This window comes from Somniosus microcephalus, chromosome 8, assembly GCF_052327205.1.
Source record: "Somniosus microcephalus isolate GS21.2 chromosome 8, FLI_Smic_1.0, whole genome shotgun sequence".
NCBI lineage: Eukaryota > Metazoa > Chordata > Chondrichthyes > Squaliformes > Somniosidae > Somniosus > Somniosus microcephalus.
Window position 1 is genome coordinate 226,157,267 of NC_140994.1, and position 22,932 is coordinate 226,180,198.

Genomic DNA, 22,932 nt, shown 5'->3' on the forward strand with positions numbered 1-22,932 from the left:
AATGTGCCGAGGACAGGGCACACTGGGCCAAGAATAAGACCGGTCAATATGGGTAGAGCTGGGCCATGCTGGGAAAGATGTGGGCAGGGCAAAGGCAGCAACCTGGCAGGATTCCTGGAGGGAAAGAACAGGAAATCTGCTATTTTTGTGAGGGCCACAAAGTGGAAGACTGGCAGAAACCTCAGAGCCAAATTAAAGGCCCAAGCCCCTGACAGAGATTAGGCCTCGAGCAAAATTTATAAGACACATTGAGACAGCTTTATGGAAGAGTTGATTTAAAAAAAAAATGTTTTTACATGTTAGTTATATACTATAAATTGTATGTTTAAGGGTGGGGGAGGGGGAGGGGGAGAATAGGGAACAGAAGGCAAAAAGAAGCATTTTCAAAAAAGTAGTTTGAATAATTTGATTGGCTCAACTCCTTTCATTTACTGGTAGATTTTCCTGACTGGCCAATCCTCGCCGATCATTTTCATAAGTCCTTAGTAGTTTTTCCATTGGAAAGTTTAGTTACCCATTTAAAAAAAAATTGTAAAACAAATTTGATTAGCATAATACCTTACTATTCAATTGTGATTGGTCGCTGATATAAATGGTGGTGGACAATTAAACAACAGGAGGAGGCGGCTCCATGAACAACCCCTTCCTCAATGACAGCAGAGCCCAGCATGCGAGTGCGAAAGACAAGGCTGAAGCATTTGCAACCATCTTTACCCAGAAGTGCCGAGTAGATGACCCATCGCGGCCTCCTTCTGAGGTTCCCACCATCACAGCAGCCAGTCTTCAGCCAATTCGATTCACTCCACGTGGTATCAAGAAACGGCTGAGCGCACTGGATACAGCAAAGGCTATGGGCCCCGAAACATCCCGGCTATCATGCTGAAGACTTGTGCTCCAGAACTAGTCACGCCTCTAGCCAAGCTGTTCCAGTACAGCTACAACACTGGCATCTACCCGACAATGTGAAAAACTGCCCAACTATGCCCTATCCACAAAAAGCAGGACAAATCCAATCCGGCCAATTACCGCCCCATCAGTCTACTCAATCATCAGCAATGTGATGGAAGGTGTCATCGACAGTGTTATTAAGTGGCACTTACTCACCAATAACCTGTTCACTGATGCTCAGTCATACCTAGCACAAAGAAAGGTGGTCGTTGGAGGTCATCATCTCAGCCCCAGGACATCGCTGCAGGAGTTCCTCAGGCCAGTGTCCCAGGCCCAGCCATCTTCAGCTGCTTCATCAATGACCTTCCCTCCATAAAGTCAGAAGTGGGGAGGTTTGCTGAGGATTGCACAGTGTTCAGTTCTTTTCGTAACGCCTCAGAAAATGAAGCAGTGCATGCCCGCATGCAGCAAGACCTGGATGACGTTCAGACTTGGGCTAATAAGTGGCAAGTAACATTCGTGCCACGCAATGCCTATCTCCAACAAGCAAATCTAACCACTGCCCCTTGACATTCAATGATATTACCATCGCCAAATCCCCCACCATCAACATCCTGGGGGGTCACTATTGACCAGAAACTTAAGTGGACCTGCCACATAAATATTGTGGCTACAAGTGCAGGTCAGAGGCTGGGTATTCTGCGGCGAATGTCTCACCTCCTGACTCTCCAAAGCCTTTCCACCTTCCACAAGGCACAAGTCAGGAGTGTGATGGAATACTCTCCACTTGCCTGGATGAGTGCAGCTCCAACAACACTCAAGAAGCTCGACACCATCCAGGACAAAAGCAGCCCACTTGATTGGCACCCCATCCACCACCTTAAACATTCACTCCCTCCACCATCTGTGCACCATGGCTGCAGTGTGTACCATCTACAAGATGCACTGCAGCAACTCGCCAAGGCTTCTTCAACAGCACCTCCCAAACCCGTGACCTCTTCCACCTAGAAGGACAAGGGCAGCAGGCGCATGGGAACACTATCACCTGTAAGTTCCACTCCAAGTCACATACCATCTTGACTTGGAAATATATCGCTGTTCCTGCATCGTCGCTGGGTCAAAATCCTAGAACTCCCTACCCAACACCATTGTGGAGGTAGCTTCACCACACGGACTGCAGCGGTGTACCATCACCTTCTCAAGGGCAATTAGGGGTGGTCAATAAATGCTGGCCTTGCCAGCGATGCACACATCCCAGGAACATCGAAAAGCAGGAGTAGGCCATTCGGCCCTTTGAGCCTGCTCCGCCATTCAATATGATCATGGCTGATCCTCTATCTCAATACCATATTCCCGCTCTCCCCATACCCCTTGATGCCTTGTGTCTAGAAATCTATCTAGCTCCTTCTTAAATATATTCAGTGACTTGGCCTCCACAGCCTTCTGTGGTAGAGAATTCCACAGGTTCATCACCCTCCAAGTGAAGACATTTCTCCTCATCTCTGTCCTAAATATCCTACCCTGTATCCTGAGACTGTGACCCCTCGTTCTAGACCCCCCAGCCAGGGGAAACATCCTCCCTGCACCCAGTCTGTCTAGCCCGGTCAGAATTTTATACGTTTCAATGAGATCCCCTCTCATTCTTCTAAACTCTACTGAATACAGGCCTAGTCAACCCAATCTCTCCTCATACGACAGTCCTGCCATCCCAGGAATCAGTCTGGTGAACCTTCGCTGCACTCCCTCTATGGCAAGTATATCCTCTCTTAGGTAAGGAGACCAAAACTGCACACAGTACTCCAGGTGTGGTCTCACCAAGGCTCTGTATAACTGTAGTAAGACATCCTTGCTCCTGTACTCAAATCCTCTTGCAATAAAGGCCAACGTACCATTTGCCTTCCTAACTGCTTGCTGCATCTGCATGTTTGCTTTCAGTCACTGGTTTGCTTTCAGTGACTGGTGTACAAGGACACCCAGGTCCCTCTGTACATCAACATTTCCCAATCTATCACCATTTAAATAATACTCTGCCTTTCTGTTTTTCCTACCGAAGTGGATAACTTCACATTTATCCACGTTATATTGCATCTGCCATGTATTTGCCCTCTCACTCAACTTGTCTAAATCACCTTGAAGTCTCGAATAAAAAAATGTTGGCATGAACCTTGCAAGTCAACCTTTATAGCTGACGTGTTACGTAATGTGACAGGCAGGAAGTGCAGGCATACATACATTTTTTTTACAAATATAAATTTCCTCTGTCATTGTTCATGGCAAATTAGAGGTGCCGTTTTATGTTAAATAACATATAATATATTATGGCCACTGATGTAATGACCGATTAAGTCAAATTGCATTTTTTAATGAGTGTATAGACAAATGTAAGTGATATTTTCAGGCTTGAATTATACACTTATGTACATATTTGTCTTGATTACCATTACAAGTTCATTTAACTATACTTAATTTTAGCTCTCTTTTTAAAAAAAAAGTGAAAGCACAGGATAAAGTGGAAGATGGCTGGAAAGACGGTTTAGAGTATAGGTAGATGGAAGGTCAAATCTTGGGTGGTGTCACATAGGTTGGTGGTGTTGATCATCTAATCTTGGGGTGCAGGCAATTTTGAAATGGCCAAGCTTTGCCCTCATGGTTAATAACGTTAGTGGAAGTCACCGGGTTAGATTAATTTCCATGTCTCCACAAGCGTAGCTCTTGCTGCTAGTGACTAGGCACATTCTTGGGGCAGAATAGAAAGAACTGGACTCAACTTCTGACCCACGCTGCATCTGATCGAAGCGCTCTTTTTGGAAACTGGGTCCCAAAACTGAAAAGGCGCACCCTTTTCCCGAATACACCTCCTTTGATAAACAAACCCCAACAAAATGCAGCTTAATTCAAATTCAGTTGAGTTATACAACATAATAGAAGAAATGTCAATTCAGGCATTACAAAAGATTACAATAATTTTTTTTTTTTTTAATTATCTGAATAACAAAAAGAAGAAAATCAATTATCAGCTTTCCATCTGTTGGAAGCAGTAATCTGTCGTCTCTGCTCCATCCCCTCATTATTAGGGAAGAGAAATGTATTTGCAGTGCAAACATAGAGAAAGACCATCAAAGTGAACACCAGTCAGTACAAAGGCTGATATACTGAGCAATGGAACAGCACAATGGGGAAAAAATTCGGTATCGCCCCATTTGGGGTGCCATTATCGGCCGTGCGCAAAGTTTTGTGCCTGCCGCTAATTATCGCCTCCAACTGCAAACTTGGCTTTTATCGCCCCTGGAGGTGATTGGAGCGCTAAATCAGGCGCTTCACACCTGTCTTAAGGCGCAAAGGCCAAGCAGCGAGGCGCTACCTCAGAGCGCTGGCGAAGCAAGGAAGGGCAAATCCAAATAAACCTGCAAAGTGCTGCTCAGTACTCAAAACTCCTTCACACAGCGTTGAATCTCTCCAGAAGTCTCTCTCTCTCTCTCTCTGACTGAGTGGTGCAAAAATGTCACCGACAAAAAAAGGCAGGAAGTGGTCGCCTTTCAATAGCGCCCCCCCAGTCCCTTTCTGACAGCATAACGCTCCCCTCAACCTGTCGTTGCTAGCGGCAGGCGGCAAGGCAGGGGGGCGCCACTCAACGGGGCGTTGTGCACTTGACTGACGTCACAATCTGCCGGCGCAGGGGATCGTGGCGGTAGTGTTTAGCGTCGCCGCAAAATGTCTAGTTAATTTCGCGAGCAGCATAAACATCACCTCGCCCGGGCGCTAGTTGCTTTGCGCCCCAATTGGCACCCTCTTAAGGCGCAAACAACTGAATTTTTCCCCCAATGAGTATTTCCAGCATTTTCTGTTTTTATTTCAGATTTCGCTATTGTAATAGCAAAACCATGTTTGCTTGATGGATCCAGTAGCTATAATCTAGTGCCAACTCATTCTCCTGTGCCCGTTTTGCTCAGGAAATTTACACACCAGCTCCAAAAGGAACCTGTATATACAAGGCAGAGTGCCAGAAGTACTGCTTCCCTCGGGGCAAGTTCAGCCAGTGAGTAGTTGATCCACGGAGGAAGATTCCAAGTCCGTGTTGAAGTTGATGAATGAACTAGGGCAGCCATAGAGGTGACACACTTGGTCGCAGCACTCCTGGATTAGGGAGGGATTGACGAGGCTTCCTGCTCCTAATTGTTATAAGAAGTAGGAGCAGGAGTAGGCCATTTGGCCCTTCGAGCCTGCTCCGCCATTCAATAAGATCATGGCTCAACTTCTAAATCAACTCCACTTTCCCGCACTATCCCCATATCCCTTGAAGGTAAACTATCCCTCCTCGTCCTTCTTGACTTTTCTGACCACTCCATCCTTCTCCAACGCCTCTCCACTGTCGTCCAGCTGGGTGGGACTGCACTTGCCTGGTTCCATTCTTATCCATCTAATCGTAGCCAGAGAATCACCTGCAATGGCTTCTCTTCCCATTCCCACATTGTTACCTCTGGGGTCCCCCAAGGATCTATCCATGGTCCCCTCCTATTCCTCATCTACAAGCTGCCCCTTGACAACATCATCCAAAAACACAGCATCAGTTTCCACATGTACTCTGACGACACCCAGCTCTACCTCACTACCACATTTCTCAACCCCTCCACGGTCTCTAAATTGTCTGACTGCTTGTACGACATTCAGTTCTGGATGAGCAGAAATTTTCTCCAATTAAATATTGGGAAGACCGAAGCCATTGTTTTCGGTCCCTATCCACTGACTCCATCCCTCTCACTAACATCTGCCCGAGGCTGAACCACACTGTTTGCAACCTTGGTGTCATATTTGACCCTGAAATTAGCTTCTGACCACATATCCGCAGCATAACTAAGAATGCCTATTTCCACCTCCGTAACATCGCCTGTCTCCACCCTTGCCTCAGCTCATCTGCTGCTGAAACCCTCATCCATGCCTCTGTTACCTCTACACTGGACTATTCCAACGCACTCCTGGCTGGCCTCCCACATTCTACCCTACGTAAACTTGAGGTGATCCAAAGCTCGGCTGCCCGTGTCCTAACTCACACCAAGTCCCGTTCACCCATCACCCAGTGCTCGCTGACCTACATTGGCTCCCGGTTAAACAACACCTTGATTTCAAAATTCTCATCCATGTTTTCAAATCCCTCCACGATCTCGCCCCTCCCTACCTCTAATCTCCTTCAGCACCCCTCCCCCCCGCCGAGATATCTGCAGTCCTCTTATTGTATCCTCTTGAGCATCCCCGATTATAATCGCTCAACCATTGGTGGCCAATTTGTTGCCTTGGTCCCAAGCTCTGGAATTCCCTGCCAAAATCTCGCCGCCTCACTACCTCTCTTTCCTCCTTTAAAACGTTCCTTAAAACCTACCTTTGACCAAGCTTTTGGTCACCTGCCATAATTTCTCCTTAATTTTGGTGTCTTTTAATACTCCTGTGCAGCGCCTTGGGACGTTTTACTACGTTAAAGGCGCTATATAAATACAAGTTGTTGTTGTTGATATCCAAAAATCTATCGATCCCTGCCTTGAATATACTCAATGGCTGAGCCTCCACAGCCGTATGTGGTAGAGAATTCCAAAGATTCACAACCCTTTGAGCGAAGAAATTTCTCCTCATCTCAGTCCTAAATGGCCGACCCCTTAGTCCGAGACTCCTAGTTCTAGACTCCCCAGCCAGGGGAAACATCCTTCCAGCATCTATCCTGTCAAGCCCTGTAAGAATTTGATATATGTTTCAATGAGATCACCTGTCATTCTCCTAAACTCTAGGGTATATAGGCCTACTAGTCTACTCAATCTCTCCAAATAGGTCAATCCCCTCATCCCAGGAATCAGTCTAGTGAACTTTTGTTGCACTCCCTCCAAGGCAAGTATATCCTTCTTTAGGTAAGGAGACTAAAACAGTACTCCAGGTGTGGTCTCACCAAGGCCCTATATAATTGCAGTAAGACTTGTACTCCAATCCCTTTGTAATAAAGGCCAACATACCATTTGCTTTCCCAATTGCTAGCTGTACCTGCATGTTAATTTTCTGTGATTCGTCTAGGTCCCTCTGAATACTAACATTTCCCAGTCTCTCACCTTTTTAAAAATATTCTGCATTTCAATTTTTCCCCAAGCAAATTGGACAACTTCACATTATGTTCCATCTGCCACATTTTTGCCCACTCACTTAACTTGTCTATAACCCTTTGCAGCCTCTTTGCATCCTCCTCACAGCTTGCTTTCCCACCTAGCCTTGTATCATCAGCAAACTCGCATCATCAGCAAACTTGGATACATTACACTCGGCCCCCTCATTTAAGTCATCGATATAGACTGTAAATAACTGAGGCTGAAGCTCTGATCCTTGCGGTGCCCCACTAGTTACAGCCTGCCAATTGTTTATTCCTACTCTCTGATTTCCGTCCGTTAACCAATCCTCAATCCATGCTAATATATTACTCCCAATCCCATGAGCCCTAATTTTGTGCAATAACCTCTTGTGTGGCACCTTATCAAATGCTTTTTGAAAATTCAAATACACTACATCCACTGGTTCCTCCTTACCTACCCTACTAGTTACAATCTCAAAAAAACCACAGATTTGTCAAACACGATTCCCCTATGTTGACACTGCCCAATCACATTATGATTTTCTAAGTGCCCCGTTACCATGTCCTAATAGCAGATTCTACCACTTTCCCGACTACTGATGTCAGGACTTATCCAGTGACTTCTGCTGGAAGTTGGGCGAGGACAAGTTCACGTTTGGCTGTTATATCAAATAGTTTTCTGACACTCACCAGTAAGGCTCACCGTGAATAATGGTCACTTGGGTGGGGAACCATTCCCCATCAAACAAGGAGGGGGAAAATTAGCAAGAAATTTCTAAAACAATCTTCGCTCATTGGTGGAGGGTGGGCCAAACAAAAAGGTAAGCAAGGAAGAATCACAAGCCCAAAACTGGCACTCTTTCACACAGTGCCAGTGCAAATCACCCTACTCACAAATAATGCATTTTTGCACAAATGAAATCCCAGAAAGATGCACAATATGCAACTAAAAAGGGGTGGGACGGGGGAGTTGAAGCCATATTGTTTTTAAAAAGCAGCCATTTAAACTTGAGGGAAACAAGGATTCTAACATATTTATTTCACTTGAGGCAATTTTGTCCCCTTTAAGCTACAAGAAGCACGAGAAACATGGTACTCCATTCCCGTCAAACAGCCTCCATTTTGAGCGTGCTAGCAGATGAGTGGTTTGGACTGAATTGCTCGTCAGCTACCGTTTTTGCTGTCTGATGGTTCTGCAGCCTTCCCTGCAAGCCCTATCGGTTTCTTCTAACTGAACAAATTAACCACAAACAAGCACATCTGATAAGCCAGAAGAAACTAATTTTATGTTTAGCTGCATTCCTTTACCTGTCGATTCAAATATTTGCATGAGTTCCCACCACCACCTATCAGATCACATTCAAGATAAATGCTGCTTTGATCATTGGAATGTTATTTCAGATTTGGACTCTTCACAGATAAAAACATCTAATACTGTGATAAAGTTCCACCGAGTCACATATGTGGAGCTATCCTTCAGTGAAGCAAAACTAGTGATGGTTTTGTAAAAGGAAATAACAACAACTACAACTTGTATTTATATAGCACCTTTAATGTAGCAAAACGTCCCAAGGTGCTGCACAGGAGTTTAAGACAACATTTTTTTGACACCGAGCCACATAAGGAGAAATTAGGGCAGATGACCAATAGCTTGGTCAAAGAGGTAGGTTTTAAGGAGCGTCTTAAAAAGGAGGAAAGAGAGGTAGAGAGGTTTAGGCAGAGAATTCCAGAGCTTCGGGCCTAGGCAACAGAAGGCACGGCCACCAATGGTTGAGCGATTATAATCAGGGATGCTCAAGAGGGCAGAATTAGAGGAGCGCAGATATCTCGGGGGCGGGCTGGTGTTTGTGGGGCTGGAGGAGATTACAGAGATAGGGAGGGGCGAGGCCATGGAGGGATTTGAAAACAAGGATGAGAATTTGAAATCAAGGCGCTGCTTAGCCGGGAGCCAAAGCAGGTCAGCGAGCACTGCGGTCATGGGCGAACGGGACTTGGTGCGAGTTAGGGCACGGGCAGCCGAGTTTTGGATGACCTCAACTTTACATAGGGTGGACTGTGGGAGGCCAGCCAGGGGTGCGTTGGAATAGTCAAGTCTAGAGGTAACAAAGGCATGGATGGGGGTTTCAGCAGCCGATGAGCTGAGGCAAGGGCGGAGACGGACAATGGTACGGAGGTGGAAATAGGCGGTCTTTGTTATGCTGCGGGTATGTTGTCGGAAGCTCATTTCAGGGTCAAATATGACACCAAGGTTGCGAACACATCTATGTCAATAACATTTAAAAAATTCTTAATCAAACATGTTTTGCCTTCTAATTCATGTAAAAAATGTTCCATAGGTGCTAGTGTTAGAAAACATTAAGACGAAGGGGTTAAAATGAGAAACTATTCAGAACAAAGGATGAATGACCAACGTTCTTCCCAGACAACAACAGAGAATGCTGGAAAAACTCAGCAGGTCAGGCAACATCCATGGAGAGAAATTTGAGTTGACGTTTCGGGTTGAAACCCTTCTTCAAAACTGGAAAGAAAATAAAAAGATCGAAGGCAAAGCTGCGATCGAACAAAAGAAGAAAAAGAGACAATAAAAGGTATACGAAACCAGATGAGATGGTAATGGGCCCGTGCAGACAAAAGGCAGCTGAGATTAGGTGTGAAGTGTACTGGCAGGATAAGGACAGCTGCCAGGTGAGAGAGAGAAACAAAAGGAAAGGGGGGGGGGGGGGGGGGGAAGAAAAAAAGGACCCAAAACAAAGGGGTGGAAAAAATTAAAAGGAAAAAAGTAATAGGGGCCAGGTTATGATCTGAAATTGTTGAACTCGATATTGAGTCCGGAAGGCTGTAAAGTGCCTAATCGGAAGATGAGGTGCTGTTCCTCGAGTTTACGTTGAGCTTCCATGGAACAATACAAGAGGCCAAGGACGGTGAGGTCCGAGTGGGAATGGAGCGGTGAATTAAAATGACAGGCGACCGGAAGCTCGGGGTCACCCTTACGGACTGAACGGAGGTGTTCCACAAAGCGGTTGCCCAATCTGCGTTTGGTCTCCCCAATGTAGAGGAGACCGCATCGTGAGCAGCGAATACAGTATACTAGATTGCAAGAAGTACAAGTGAATCGCTGTTTCACCTGGACGGGGTGTTTGGGGCCCTGGACAGTGGGAAGGTATAGGGGCAGGTGTTACATCTCCTGCGCTTGCACGGGAAGGTGCCAGGCGAAGGGGAAGGGCTGTTGGGGGTGATAGAGGAGTGGACTAGGGTGTCTCAGAGGGAGCGGTCCCTATGGAATGCTGAAAGGGGAGGGGAAGATGTGTTTGGTGGTGGGATCACTTTGGAGGTAGCGGAAATGGCGGAGGATGATCCGTTGAATGTGGAGGCTGGTGGGGTGAAAGGTGAGGACAAGGGGAACCCTATCATGGTTCCGGGAGGGAGGGACAGGGGCGAGGGCAGAAGTGCGGGAGATAGAACGGACACAGTCGAGGGCCGCGTCGACCATGGTAGAGGGGAACCCTCGGTTGCGGAAAAAGGAAGACATGTCGGAAGCACTGGTGTGGAAGGTGGCATCGTCGGAGCAGATACGGCGGAGGCGGAGAAACTGGGAGAATGGAATAGAGTCCTTACAGGAGGCGGGGTGGGAAGAAGTGTAATCCAGGTAGCTGTGGAAGTCAGTGGGCTTGTAGTGAATATTGGTCGATAACTTATCCCCAGAGATGGAGACGGAGAAGTCAAGGAAGGGAAGGGAGGAGTCAGAGATGGACCATATGAAGGTGAGTGAAGGGTGGAAATTGGAGGCAAAGTGAATGAAATTGTCTAGTTCGGGGCGAGAGCAGGAAACGGCACCGATACAGTCATCAATGTATCGGAAAAAGAGGTGAGGGAGGGGACCCGAGTAGGACTGGAACAAAGATTGTTCCACATAGCCCATGAAAAGGCAGGCATAGCTAGGACCCATGCGGGTACCCATAGCAACACCTTTAATTTGGAGGAAATGAATGGAGTTAAAGGAGAAGTTGTTCAATGTGAGAACAAGCTCAGCCAGGCGGAGGAGGGTGGTGGTGGATGGGGACTGGACGGGCCTCTGTTCAAGGAAGAAGCGGAGCGCCCCCAGGCCATCCTGGTGGAGGATGGAGGTGTAGCGGGATTGTACGTCCATGGTGAAAAGGAAGCGGCTGGGGCCAGGAAACTGGAAACTGTTAAAGTGGCGGAGGGCGTCCGAAGAGTCGCGGATGTAGGTGGGAAGAGACTGGACAAGGGGAGAAAAGATAGAGTCGAGACAGTTGGCAGCTGATACTGAGGGGAAGGGAGGTTGGCGATGGGGAAGCCGACTGGAACACTTGGGGTTGGTCATATTGGGTTATGAATTTAATTGTTAGTGGCCTTTAGTGCAGCAAGTCAAAAGGCAACATGGCTGCCAAACAACTTAATCACTTAAGCGACTTGATTGGTAGGTACTGTGCAGGTTGCTACTTCCAAGTAGGAATACCCGCCACTGAAAGCCTAATAACAATTGGAGTTTTGAGAAAATCAGCATGGTTAACAGAACCGGAGTTAGATTTTGGTGATTTAAGCCATTCAAAATAACACTACGTGCAAATTTAAAGAGAGACAGGTGATTTATGGTTCCACATGACGAGTGTGTAATCGCCCAGACTCTAAACTAATTATACAGATAATGATTTACTTCCCAGTAATGAGTTGGTTAATCGCTGTGGACACCATCACACAGTAACACTAACAGTCAGCAACCCAACACAGCAACGGGCAAACCACCCGCACCCACAATTGATCTTTATTGCACGGGACTTCTAATATAGTGTAAAGTTTTAAACAGGTTCACGGACTCCCAGGCCGCCTGCCTTTTCTGTGGCCTGGAGGAGTCCATGTTTACACCGAATCTGGGCGGTTGCAGCCCCTCTTTCATTATTTGAAGAGGCTGCTCCTCGATTTTTGGCTGCGTTTCAGTCCCACGCTCCTGATCTTTGGTCGCCCGGTGCGGAGGGGAACGGGCAGATCGGAGGACCTCCGCGTAGGACTGCTCCTGGGCCTGGCCAAAGTGGCCATTAACTGGTCCAGGCAGCGCGCGGTCGAGGGGGTCGTCCGGTCCGATTGCCTGCCTCTCTTCTGCGGCCATGTTCACGCCCAGGTGGCCCTGGAGATGGAGCACGCGGTGTCCGCCGGCACGCTCATGGCCTTCCGCGACCGGTGGGCGCTGTGGGGACTGGAGTGCATCATCACCCCGGCCAAACCAATTTAATTTAATTTGTTAAGATTTAAAGTTTTATTAAGTTACAGACTATTTGGTTACTCACCCAAAATCAGAAGAGTACCCCACTCTATTAGAAATAAATATCATGGAGGATTATGGGGCTGTTAGAACACTACATGATCACCTGAAACAGATTACCCTTGAATTATTTCCAGGTACCCATCATTCTCTAATCTATGTTTTCACTAATGTTGCAGTAAGCTAAAGTTGCATTCTCTATAAATGTGCATAAATCACCATCTCAGAACATTCAACACATACAGTAAACCTATTACAAATTAAAATACAGCCCTCATTCTACATCAGAAATGTTTTATCCATTTTAACTTTGGAAACACCATCTGTTTTATGCGCTCTTACTACAGCTATGAAGAGTGATCACTGGGGTATGATAAAAAGGAGACAGACAACCAAAGTGATGCACAATTTGATGTCGCCAAGATGACACACTGGGCAGGAGATTCAGGAAATCTGAAATGGCGAGAACATTTATTTGCAAGAGTCATTATTAGAAGGCCAGTCCTCTCTCCAAATGTTATTCCCCGATGAAAAAAAGATTTAAAACGTAAAAAAAATCAGCATGGCATAACCCATGACAAGAAAATAGGACACTCATTCATGCCCGACAATTTTGCCACTTGGGTATTCCAGCCCATCTGATCAGCCATAGAGCATCCAAGTGATGCTTCTCAAAGAAAAAAGGGGAAAAAAAGACAAAACACAACAACAAATGAGCTGCTGACACAGTAAAGGAGATCTAAGAATAAACTGCCTATCCAGCCTCTTGGCTGAGGAACGGTGTGGGTGGGGGGGGTGAACTGGAAAGGGAAGAAACGTCAGCAACAATTAGATACAGCAATGGAGGGGGTGGAGGGAGGTGAGAAAGAGAAAGTAGGATCTTTCTAGATGAATGAATTAAGATGGGCCAAATGGCCTTCCTCACATGCAAGTATCTTCTGAAAGTGCTGAGGATACTTCTTTTAAAATTTAAAAGTACTCCTTTTATATTTTTTTTGATATTTCAATTTTTAAAATAAAGTTAATTTTAGTTGCCAATATTGAGCCTTGATTTGGGTGTCGTTCCCTGCTAGACCAGCAACACTGAGGTGGAAGTCCGCGAAAGCAGCTTCGTAGGAAGGAACAAGGGCCATAAATTCAAATAGGCCCGAGAGCCATGGGATCCAGGAAACCACACAAACAGCTGGTGATGGAGACTTCCCAGCCTGCAGTGTAGTTTCCCAGAATCTAGCAGCTCTCAGCCATCTGAAGTTACAGCCCCCAATGTTTTCTATGGAGCAATTCCAGGATTTACAGAGATACTCCCCAGCGGTGTAATCAAAGAAGAAATACCAGACTCAATGGTCTCCATGCTAGTAATAATATATTTCTACTAAAACAATAACATTTGATGTGTATGTTGTTTTCTTCAAGGGTCAGTGCGGTACTCCCCAAACTTTCTTTCCCCTATAAAGAAACTAAAGAAAAAAATACTGCACCGACAAAATAGGGTGAAATACAATAAATGAATATAAATACTATTTTGGTTACCCAGATTGGTGCAATGGCCGATAAGCTTACTGGCCTATGGAAATGACAACATATACCTCGCCACAATTTGAATGGATTGGAAAGCCGAAGAAAAAAGAAAAAAAGAGATATATTTGAACTGATTGGAAAGCCGAAGATAGATTTTGATTAAAATGAATACCAGCTAAAATTTTCTTTTGGCTTCCACTCAATTACTTGAGTCGGGCGGAGGCAGCGCAGCCACGACGTCCCGCTGCAGCACGTCGGCCGGCAGCTCCATGGCGGGAAGCTCGCAGTCCAACTGGGAGGAGGGGAGCCGAGCATGGCGGCCAGAGGTCGGATCGCGAGCGGGAAAGCAGGCCACCACTTGGAGCCGGCAACAGTGAGGAGGAGGCCGCGGTGACGAGGAGGACGGAGCGGCTGAGGGACATCGTGCTCCCACTGCCACTGCAAGCCATTGTATTGACTTTCTGAACACGGCGCTGTAAGAATAGCTGACACGTCCCTATGGGGAGTAAGCATTCCATTGTAATTGTACTTGTACTGGTTACATATGGCAAATAAAATTGAATTGATAATTGACAATACATGACACTGTACTGTGGGACAGGTCACAGACTATGTGATGGAAGGGATAACATGCAATCGCATAGTTAGAACATGCAATCGCATAGTTAATCAAGCATGGATTTGACCATGCTGCTACTTCAATTACAAATGCTTAAATCAGAGCTATGTTCTAACTATGGTGTCACTGCGATACTTTATTTCATTCACTGATCTGATTGTCAACATTGTTTGCCCATTGATCAAGCACAGTACAGCAATGGGATAATCATAATCACAAGCGCTACTATCCAGATTTCCTGAAGAAACATGGAGAAAGAAAACAGGTTGCAATTAAAACATTTACAGTGTTTAAATAAGACAGTTTCACCACCTGGAATAATTTACACTTTGCAGCACAAACCGAACACTCAAGAGGGATAAAGAGAAAATCCTCTTGAATAAGGGGCTCAAACAACTGACTGAAAAGGCATAAAAACAAACAAAAGGCAAAGGCACATGCCAACATAATCCCGGCTGATTGTCACGACAAGAATTTACTTACAGCAAGAGGCCTTCTTTACAGAAGATACCTTCATCCATTGTGTCTGAGCTTGAAGTTAAGCCAGATACCACAAGAGAAAGGTCATTATTCCAACATACTATATGCCAATTGTATTTGTTGACACGTCAGAAAAAATGCAGAAATTTCTCTTTTTACCTTCTTTTACACTGAGCTCAGTGGGGTGTTTGCACCACTGGTTCAAAGTGTACACATCCCCAAAGTAAACTTGCTAATGTAGGTAAATAGGAGGACCCAGTAAAAGACAGGTCAGCTTGGACACTGGCCTTGAATCCAGCAGGTTCATACTGGTCTGACTGCTGGTTGCACAAGACCAGCCCTTTGGGGATCGGCAGCACAAATTGTCACTCACCCCAATATAAAGCAGCTTTAAACACATCTAAACCATACCTACCCCGTTCTCACATATCCATCAATCCATTCTCTCCCAAAAACACCTTCATAGAATAGTACAACACAGAAGGAGGCCATTCAGCCCATCCAGTTAGTCCCACTCCACCGCTCTTTCCCCATAGCCCTGCAATTTTTTTCTCTTTCAAGTATTTATCCCATTCCATTTTGAAGGCTACTATTGAATCTGTATCCACCGCCCTATCAGGCAATGCATTCCAAATCCTAACCACTCGTTGCGTAATAAAGTTTTTCCTCATGTCGCCTCTGGTGCTTTTGCCAATCCTTAAAGCTGTGCCCTCTCGTTATCAACCCTTCAGCCATTGGAAACCGTTTCTCTTTATTTACCTCTATCTAAACCCTTCATGATTTTAAACACCTCTATCAAATCTCCTCTCAGCCTTCTCTGCTCCAAGGAGAACAGCCCCAGCTTCTCCAGTCTATTTGTGTAATTGTAATACCTCATCCCTGGAACCATTCTAGTAAATCTCTTCTGTACCCTCTCCAAAGCCTTCATGTCCTTCCTAAATTGTGGTGCCCAGAATTGGACACAATACTCCAGCTGGGGCCAAACTGGTATTTTCTATAGGTTTAGCATAACTTCCTGGCTTTTGTACTCTATGCCTCTATTTATAAAGCCCAGTATCCCCATAAGGTTTATTAACTGCTTTGTTAACCTGTCCTGCCACCTTCAAAGATTTGTGCATAAGAACCCCCATCTTGTACTATACATTTAAAATGGTCTTCCTTGGTAATTCCCACAAGTTTATTACCTTTTGCATAAAACAGGTCTGCCCCACTTCCACTTTTACCCCCAACTTCCCACTCTTTTCTTTTGGAGCGAAGGGGGGGTATTTCCTTTGCTAGTTTTCTCCCCTCATGAAAGAAAAAACTCCTTGTCGGAGTATGGTTCCATAGGCACTGTGCAGCCTTTGGGACCTCTCTCGAATGGCCATTCTTCATGTTTGGGCCTCAACTGAGAGTTGGAAGGCTATTCATTGCAGGGGGCATCACAGCCAAGCCTAAATCTGTCCTCATCTGACATGCATTCCCAGCAGAAGTCCCTGGATAGTGATCAGAAGAGGCCAGTCCCTCCCCAACATGGGGCATTGCGGCCAACTGAAGTGCCTCTAACCTCGTCCCCAGTGAGATTTGCTAACAGGCTAGGAATCAAATATGGAACCTTCCTTCTCCTTATGCCTCAGCATAACTTAGTGAGCCTAATTTTTTAGAACTGCTGTCCCCAAATTTTTGAAAGCCTCAGTGAAAAGTTTGTCTGAATCACTTTTGTCAATTTCACACAAAACTTAATTTAGGTCACCCAAACTTTTCCTCGTTTTGAAAGAAAACAAAAAATTCCCTTAACTTTTCCATATAGCGGTCCTTTTCCTGGAATCAACTTGATGCACAACCCTGTACATCCTCAGTGGCAATAATAGCCAGTCATTAACTTCCAGGTAGGCATCAGTTTACTTACAAGCCAACATTATATTCCAACCTGCAATTCACTCCCAGGTATGCAATATTCTATATATAATCTGTATGAAGCTGAAATTGTACTACACTATTTTAAAATTCAAACCTGTCTCCTTGAGGAGCATCCCATACCTCAAGACTCCAAAAACAGAAAGGCAGAGTATTATTTAAATGGTGATAGATTGGGAAATGTTGATGTACAGAGGGACCTGGGTGTCCTTGTACACCAGTCACTGAAAGCAAACGTGCAGGTGCAGCAAACAGTTAGGAAGGCAAATGGTATGTTGGCCTTCATTGCAAGAGGATTTGAGTTCAGGAGCAAGGATGTCTTACTACAGTTGTACAGGGCCTTGGTGAGACAACACCTGGAGTACTGTGTGCAGTTTTGGTCTCCTTACCTAAGAAAGGATATACTTGCCATAGAGGGAGTGCAGTGACAGTTCACCAGACTGATTCCTGGGATGGCAGGACTGTCGTATGAGCAGAGATTGGGTTGACTAGACTTGTATTCACTAGAGTTTAGAAGAATGAGAGGGGATCTCATTGAAACATATACAATTCTGACAGGGCTTAGACAGACTGGATGCAGGGAGGATGTTTCCCCTGGCTGGGGGGGGGGGGGGGGTCTAGAATGAGGAGTCACAGTCTCAGGATACAGGGTAGGACATTTAGGACTGAGATGAGGAGAAATTTCTTCACTCAGAGGGTGGTGAACCTGTGGAATTCTCTACCACAGAAGACTGTGGAGGCCAAGTCACTGAATATATCTAAGAAGGAGATAGATTTCTGGACACAAAAGGCATCAAGGGGTATGGGGAGAGAACGGTAATATGGTATTGAGATAGAGGATCAGCCATGGTCATATTGAATGGCGGAGCAGGCTCGAAGGGCCGACTGGCCTACTCCTGCTTTTTCTATTCTAATATGCTCAGTAATTTGAGTTACAGCCCCTTTTACTTTGATACACACCCAAAACCACTTTCTATTGAAGCAAAGTGATAGTATAACTACTTTTAATCACTCAGGCTGCTGTTCAACAGAGTTTGCTTTTTTTTTTAGCACCTTCAACATAAAGAATGCCCCAAGCTACTTTACAGATAAAGAAAGCCAGGAATGGAGAGGTTAGAAGGGACGTCCAAAGAAAATAATTGAGGTTTTTAAAAAGGAAACAGAGGAGGAGAGGTATAGGGAAGGAATTCCAGTGAGTTTGATTTAGGGGAGTAAAGGCTCTGCTGTTGCTGCATAAACAAAAACTTGCATTTATATAGCACCTTTAACACAGCAAAATGTCCCACGGCATTTCACGGGCGTAATTTGACAAAAATTGACACCGAACCAAAGCAGGAAACATTAGGACAGAGAAAGATGTAGGTTTTAAGGAGTATCATAAAGGAGGGAGAGAGGTAGAGAGGTTTAGGGAGAAAATTTCAGAGCTTAGGGCCTAGACAGCTGAATGAACGAAATGGGGGATGGACAACAGGACAGATTTGGAAAAGGCTAAAGTCAGAGAAAGAGAGTTTTCTGAGGGAGGGGAAGAGAGGAGATAGTGCTGGAGGAGGTTGCAGACATAAAGTAGGGTGAGCCCGTGGAGGGATTTAGAGAATTTTAAATTTAACATGTTCAGGGGACAGGAATTTATCACAGCAAGAATAATGGTGATGGGCGAGCAGGACCGAGTTATCCCAGATATTAATTGATACCCATTACTCTATAAAAAAAGTTAGTGCTATTTCTATAAAGTACAATTGTAGCTCCTCATTTTGGTTAATGCCATGGGAATGAGAGATCAATCTAGATTAGGTAGTGCTGGGCATTATTATGGGATCATTACATTCACACTGATCCCTCAGTATGAGGGATTGGAGTGAAGAAGGTACCTGTCCCAACTACATCAGAGTCCAGCATATCCTTTAGGGATAGGCATGATGCTCGACTTTAATCGCTGCACCATTGGTGGCCGTGCCTTCAGCCGCCTAGGCCCGAAGCTCTGGAATTCCCTCCCTAAACTTCTCCGCCTCTCTCTCCTTCTTTAAGACGCTCCTTAAAACCTAACTCTTGGATCAAGCTTTTGGTCATCTATCCTAATAGCTCATGTGGCTGGGTGTCACATTTTGTTAGATAACGCTCCTGTGAAGCCCCTTGAAAGACGCTATATAAATGCAAGTCGTCGTTGTTCATTGCTCACAAATCACGCCTGTCTCAGACGCAGTAGAGTGGGCTTTGGGACTGAGGTCAAAGGTGCGCCATCACAATTATTTATTACCAACAGCAGTAAATTAAATTGTGGTATAAGTGGAGGGAAAATTAGGAGGCGCGGTTGCGCTCGATTTTCGAATGGTGATTACATCCGTCCTTATGTGCATTTGATTGATACCGACGCAAGCTTCAGCCTCCGACGGATCCCTCCAGCAAGCAAGTGCGACAAAACGATTTGCGTTTACTGGAGAAAGTTTTAAAGTCAAGCAATGGACCCGACAGCACAGAACAAGTCGAGCCACCGAAGATGGAATTATGTCTAGAAATGATAGATAAAAAGGGAGATTTCAATTACAGCTGAAATGCGAGAATAGCTACCTGCAGAAATGTTGAGCATTTCTCGAAACAAAATACTCAATGTCACTGCAGAAGTACAAGCCGAAGAATTAGATTGAAGAGATCAGCCTCTGGAATGAGAGCAAGCCGCTGTCAACCGGGAACCAGGGCAACTGTAAGCGCACACCTGCTGAGATGTGAAGACGCAGCCTTCTTCAATTCGCTGTATAGCACAAACTCACCGAGCTTCGAGTAATGCCGAATGCATTGGTGTGCGAGACAAATTTGAAGTAAATTCACCCGGGGGGGGGGGGGGGGGAGATTTGGGAGAAAAAGGGGCGCGAAAAGAGGGCAGAGTGTCAAGGAGTTTATTTTTTTAATCTGATGAATTAATCTTTAAAATGGAAAAATGTCGCTTTTTAAGAATGAACAAGGCGGTGTAACAAATTGTATCCACCGCAACTACAATGTATCCGCGGTTCCAGGAGATACAACAAAGGGCGGCCGCTAAGTGACAGCTTCACAACAAGCCAAGGGGACCAGCACCCAACACTGAACAAACCCCCCACCAAAAAAAAACTGCCCGAAGAAAGAGATTAAAATCAAACAAGACCCTGGTAAAATCACAAATCCCTTGTTACTCACAGGCCGCCGCTCTGTTTCCGTCGCCTCCATTGCGTTTCGGTGCAGTGAATGAGCAAGGAATGCGCGCAAGCACTCCGAGTCTCCGCTGGCTGCCGCCTTACCAGCTCGGTCAACATGGACACTCTCCCCCTCCCCCAACAGACTCTCCAAGAGAGGGGGAGGAGGAACTCACAGACTAAACACTGCTTTTAGAACCGCCACATGGACCATATGCACAAAGCACATTGACGCCTTTGCTAGAATTACACTCATTATCGTCGATTGCAAGTATAGCAACGCTCGATGTTTACTGTTGCACTCGCTGAATTTGCAAGAACATCGCCTCATCAAATGGTTTCTTCCAGAGCCGCAGGAGGCTCTGGGATTTGTAGTTTAATTGGTGAAGTTTCCATCTCAGATGTTTGAAGAATCAGTGGGGTGCAGAGTAACGAAATGGTTTTCGGAGTTTGCAAGTCCAAGTGGATTCATGTAGAAATATATCAACGTTTATACTTTGTTTCATGAACGCGAAAGAGCCACGGAAGTTTTTTTCCCATATAACTATATATAGATTTTTGTAATAATGGATTGAATTCAAAATAAAATCAAGTTTGGAAGGGTATTGGAGGACGAGGCACTGCAGTGAGATAGCAGCACACTATCCCTTCATCTCTTGGATCTGGGTTTGAACTCAACCCAGATTGGTAACATTTGTTTCATCTCTCTGATAATGTAAGGATCTCACAAAAAGCCAAAGTCTCAACAGGAGTCCTAGTTGGTTATGAGTGCATCATACAACATTGCCTTATAATTATCATGAAAGTATTATTTTCAGTCAAAAAGGGAAAAGCGGCTGCTGTAGAAAATGTAAATGTCACCTCGGTGCAGTAGGGGTGGCCTTCTTAGAGTAGAGTTAAGGCAAATTTTGGGGAGTGTCACGTTTCAGGATTTTTTTGACCATTTTTTCACAGAAACGATTTGAAAAAAAAAACTTTTGACGTTGGATTTTTAAACAAAATGTTAAACACAAGTTAAAAAGGCACCTAAACGAAAGGTGGTTAATATGCTAAATGAAAGCATTCCCCCAAAGATTAAACAATAAGCAATTTATTAGCTTGTCTGGGTAATTAAAAAAAAACTCACACCCATTGTGTTAGCAAATTGTTTGATTCGTGTCTGTGAGAGGGAGACAAAGAAAGGCTGGGACACAGGCTGGCAGGGAGGCTCTTTATGAAACAAGAAGGCTGCAACAGTTGTCAGATTTAATGAAGGGAAAGCTGTGAGGGATTTTGCTGAGGTAAAGAGGTTAAAATGGTGAAGGATAGTTAGAAGCTATCTCATTTAATTCAGGTCAGATGGCCCACTGATATGAGGTAGCATAGCCTCTTCCCTATATTGTGTTATTACGCAAAGATACATTCTATGAATTGAATTAAGTGAGTCCATTCATAACGGCTATTCTGGATGTTTACCTTACTGTGAAATAAAGCAGCTTAATGATTCATATCTGGCCTCATCTCACTGAGTACTTGCTCAGTCTGCTTTAAGAGAAATTGAAAAAGTACGTGCACAAAAGGCACAAATATCCATTTCAGGTCACAAGGGAATACTGGTCTTACAGCCCTAAGACTGTGGGAGTCAACTCCCACAAAGTATGATTGTCAGACCACTTAGGAGAGCAACTGACATTACTGTACCCGAGAAGGTATCTACAGCCGATCCAAATTTGTAACAGGGAGTTTTACTCTGCCATCCAATCCATGCTATTGCTGGCCTGAGTACATTGGGAAGGTTTTACTGCATTTCCCAAATAGGTCTTTAATTTATAATGTAATACATTTGATTTTAAAACCAATAGAAGCTAGGGAAGAAAACAAAAAGATTATAATGCAATAAAATAAGGGTTTATCGATAAATACAAAAGACAGGAACCTGAACTGTACCAATACTGTTGTGTCACCACAGTACCATTTTATATAGCGGAGACCTGAGATGAAGGATTCCTTTAAGTAATGTGATGAAGCATCAGCTACTCCTAAGAAATAACTACAATTACACACAATTTTGAAAATGGTGAACTCTTGAAAGATCAAGCCATTCTTTTCTCCCACCCCCATCTGTTCCATACTTCCAAGTTACCTTCTTCCCATCTACTGAGATCCTTAATCCTGGCCCTGTGATTATAAGATATCATCCCCTCCCCCTTCATGCCATGTATTCGAAATGATAAATACAACTCAATCATTCATCAATGTGTTAGTAACTTCAATCATTTCATAAGACTGTGGATCTCTTTAGTATCCCATCGTAACATGTTCAATTCTGTTAGTATTCCAAGTAACCTTCCATCAATGCCTTTTGAATACTACACCTTCAATTGTTGTCACAGGTCCAGGCATTCTGCTGCCATCTTCTGTTGTGAAGTATTGCTCAGAAAGTTATATTGATGCAGCCACATTATTTTACCTCTCTCATCTTCAATGAATCATATTTGTTCTTTAAACCTTCTACTGACATAAAATATATGCAAAGAATATTTTCTGATACTGTTATGCTTTAAGAAAGAAAGACTTGCATTTATATAGTGCCTTTCATGACCACCAGATGTCTCAAAGCACTTTACAGCCAATTTAGATGCTGGCTTGAAATTAGTACCTGATTAGAAACTGTTGATGGTGAGTTAAAGCCAAATCTGTATCATTTGCTGGTCAAGTGAGGCGAGGCAAGGCTTTGCAACTGTGAGCTTACACACATACCCAGAGTTATGTTCAGTGGCATCCAAATGCTGTTTAGATTTAATATTAGTGAAGAGCTGGACTACTTTGGAGCTCTTGCACAATATATAGGTTCAGGTAGCCTTGCGTTGCTTCTGGTCATTTGAATCTAGCTGGAATCCATTGAAGGTATATTGTAAATTCTATGTAAATCTTTTCAACTTTAGCATTGAATTGAAAAAAAAAAGTATTCTCTCTGATGACCAATTGGAGTGAATCCACACTACAGAAC

The 22,932-nt window shown here is 44.6% G+C and overlaps 1 protein-coding gene across 5 annotated transcripts in view; it reads right to left on the reverse strand.

The window, feature by feature from the left end:
* Positions 1–22,397, reverse strand: part of LOC147114129 (septin-8-A-like) — a 113,151-nt gene extending 90,754 nt beyond the window's left edge. For 2 of the 5 annotated variants that reach the window (XM_085995746.1, XM_085995744.1), the window contains exon 1: positions 19,948–20,255. In XM_085995746.1, coding sequence (XP_085851872.1) covers positions 19,948–19,977 — 30 coding nt within the window. In that variant the 5' untranslated portion in view covers positions 19,978–20,255. Of the gene's footprint in view, positions 1–19,947; positions 20,256–22,297 lie in introns of those variants that run through there. The other 3 variants (XM_085995749.1, XM_085995748.1, XM_085995747.1) reach the window with 3 other exon arrangements.
* Between the last annotated feature and the right edge of the window lie 535 nt (positions 22,398–22,932).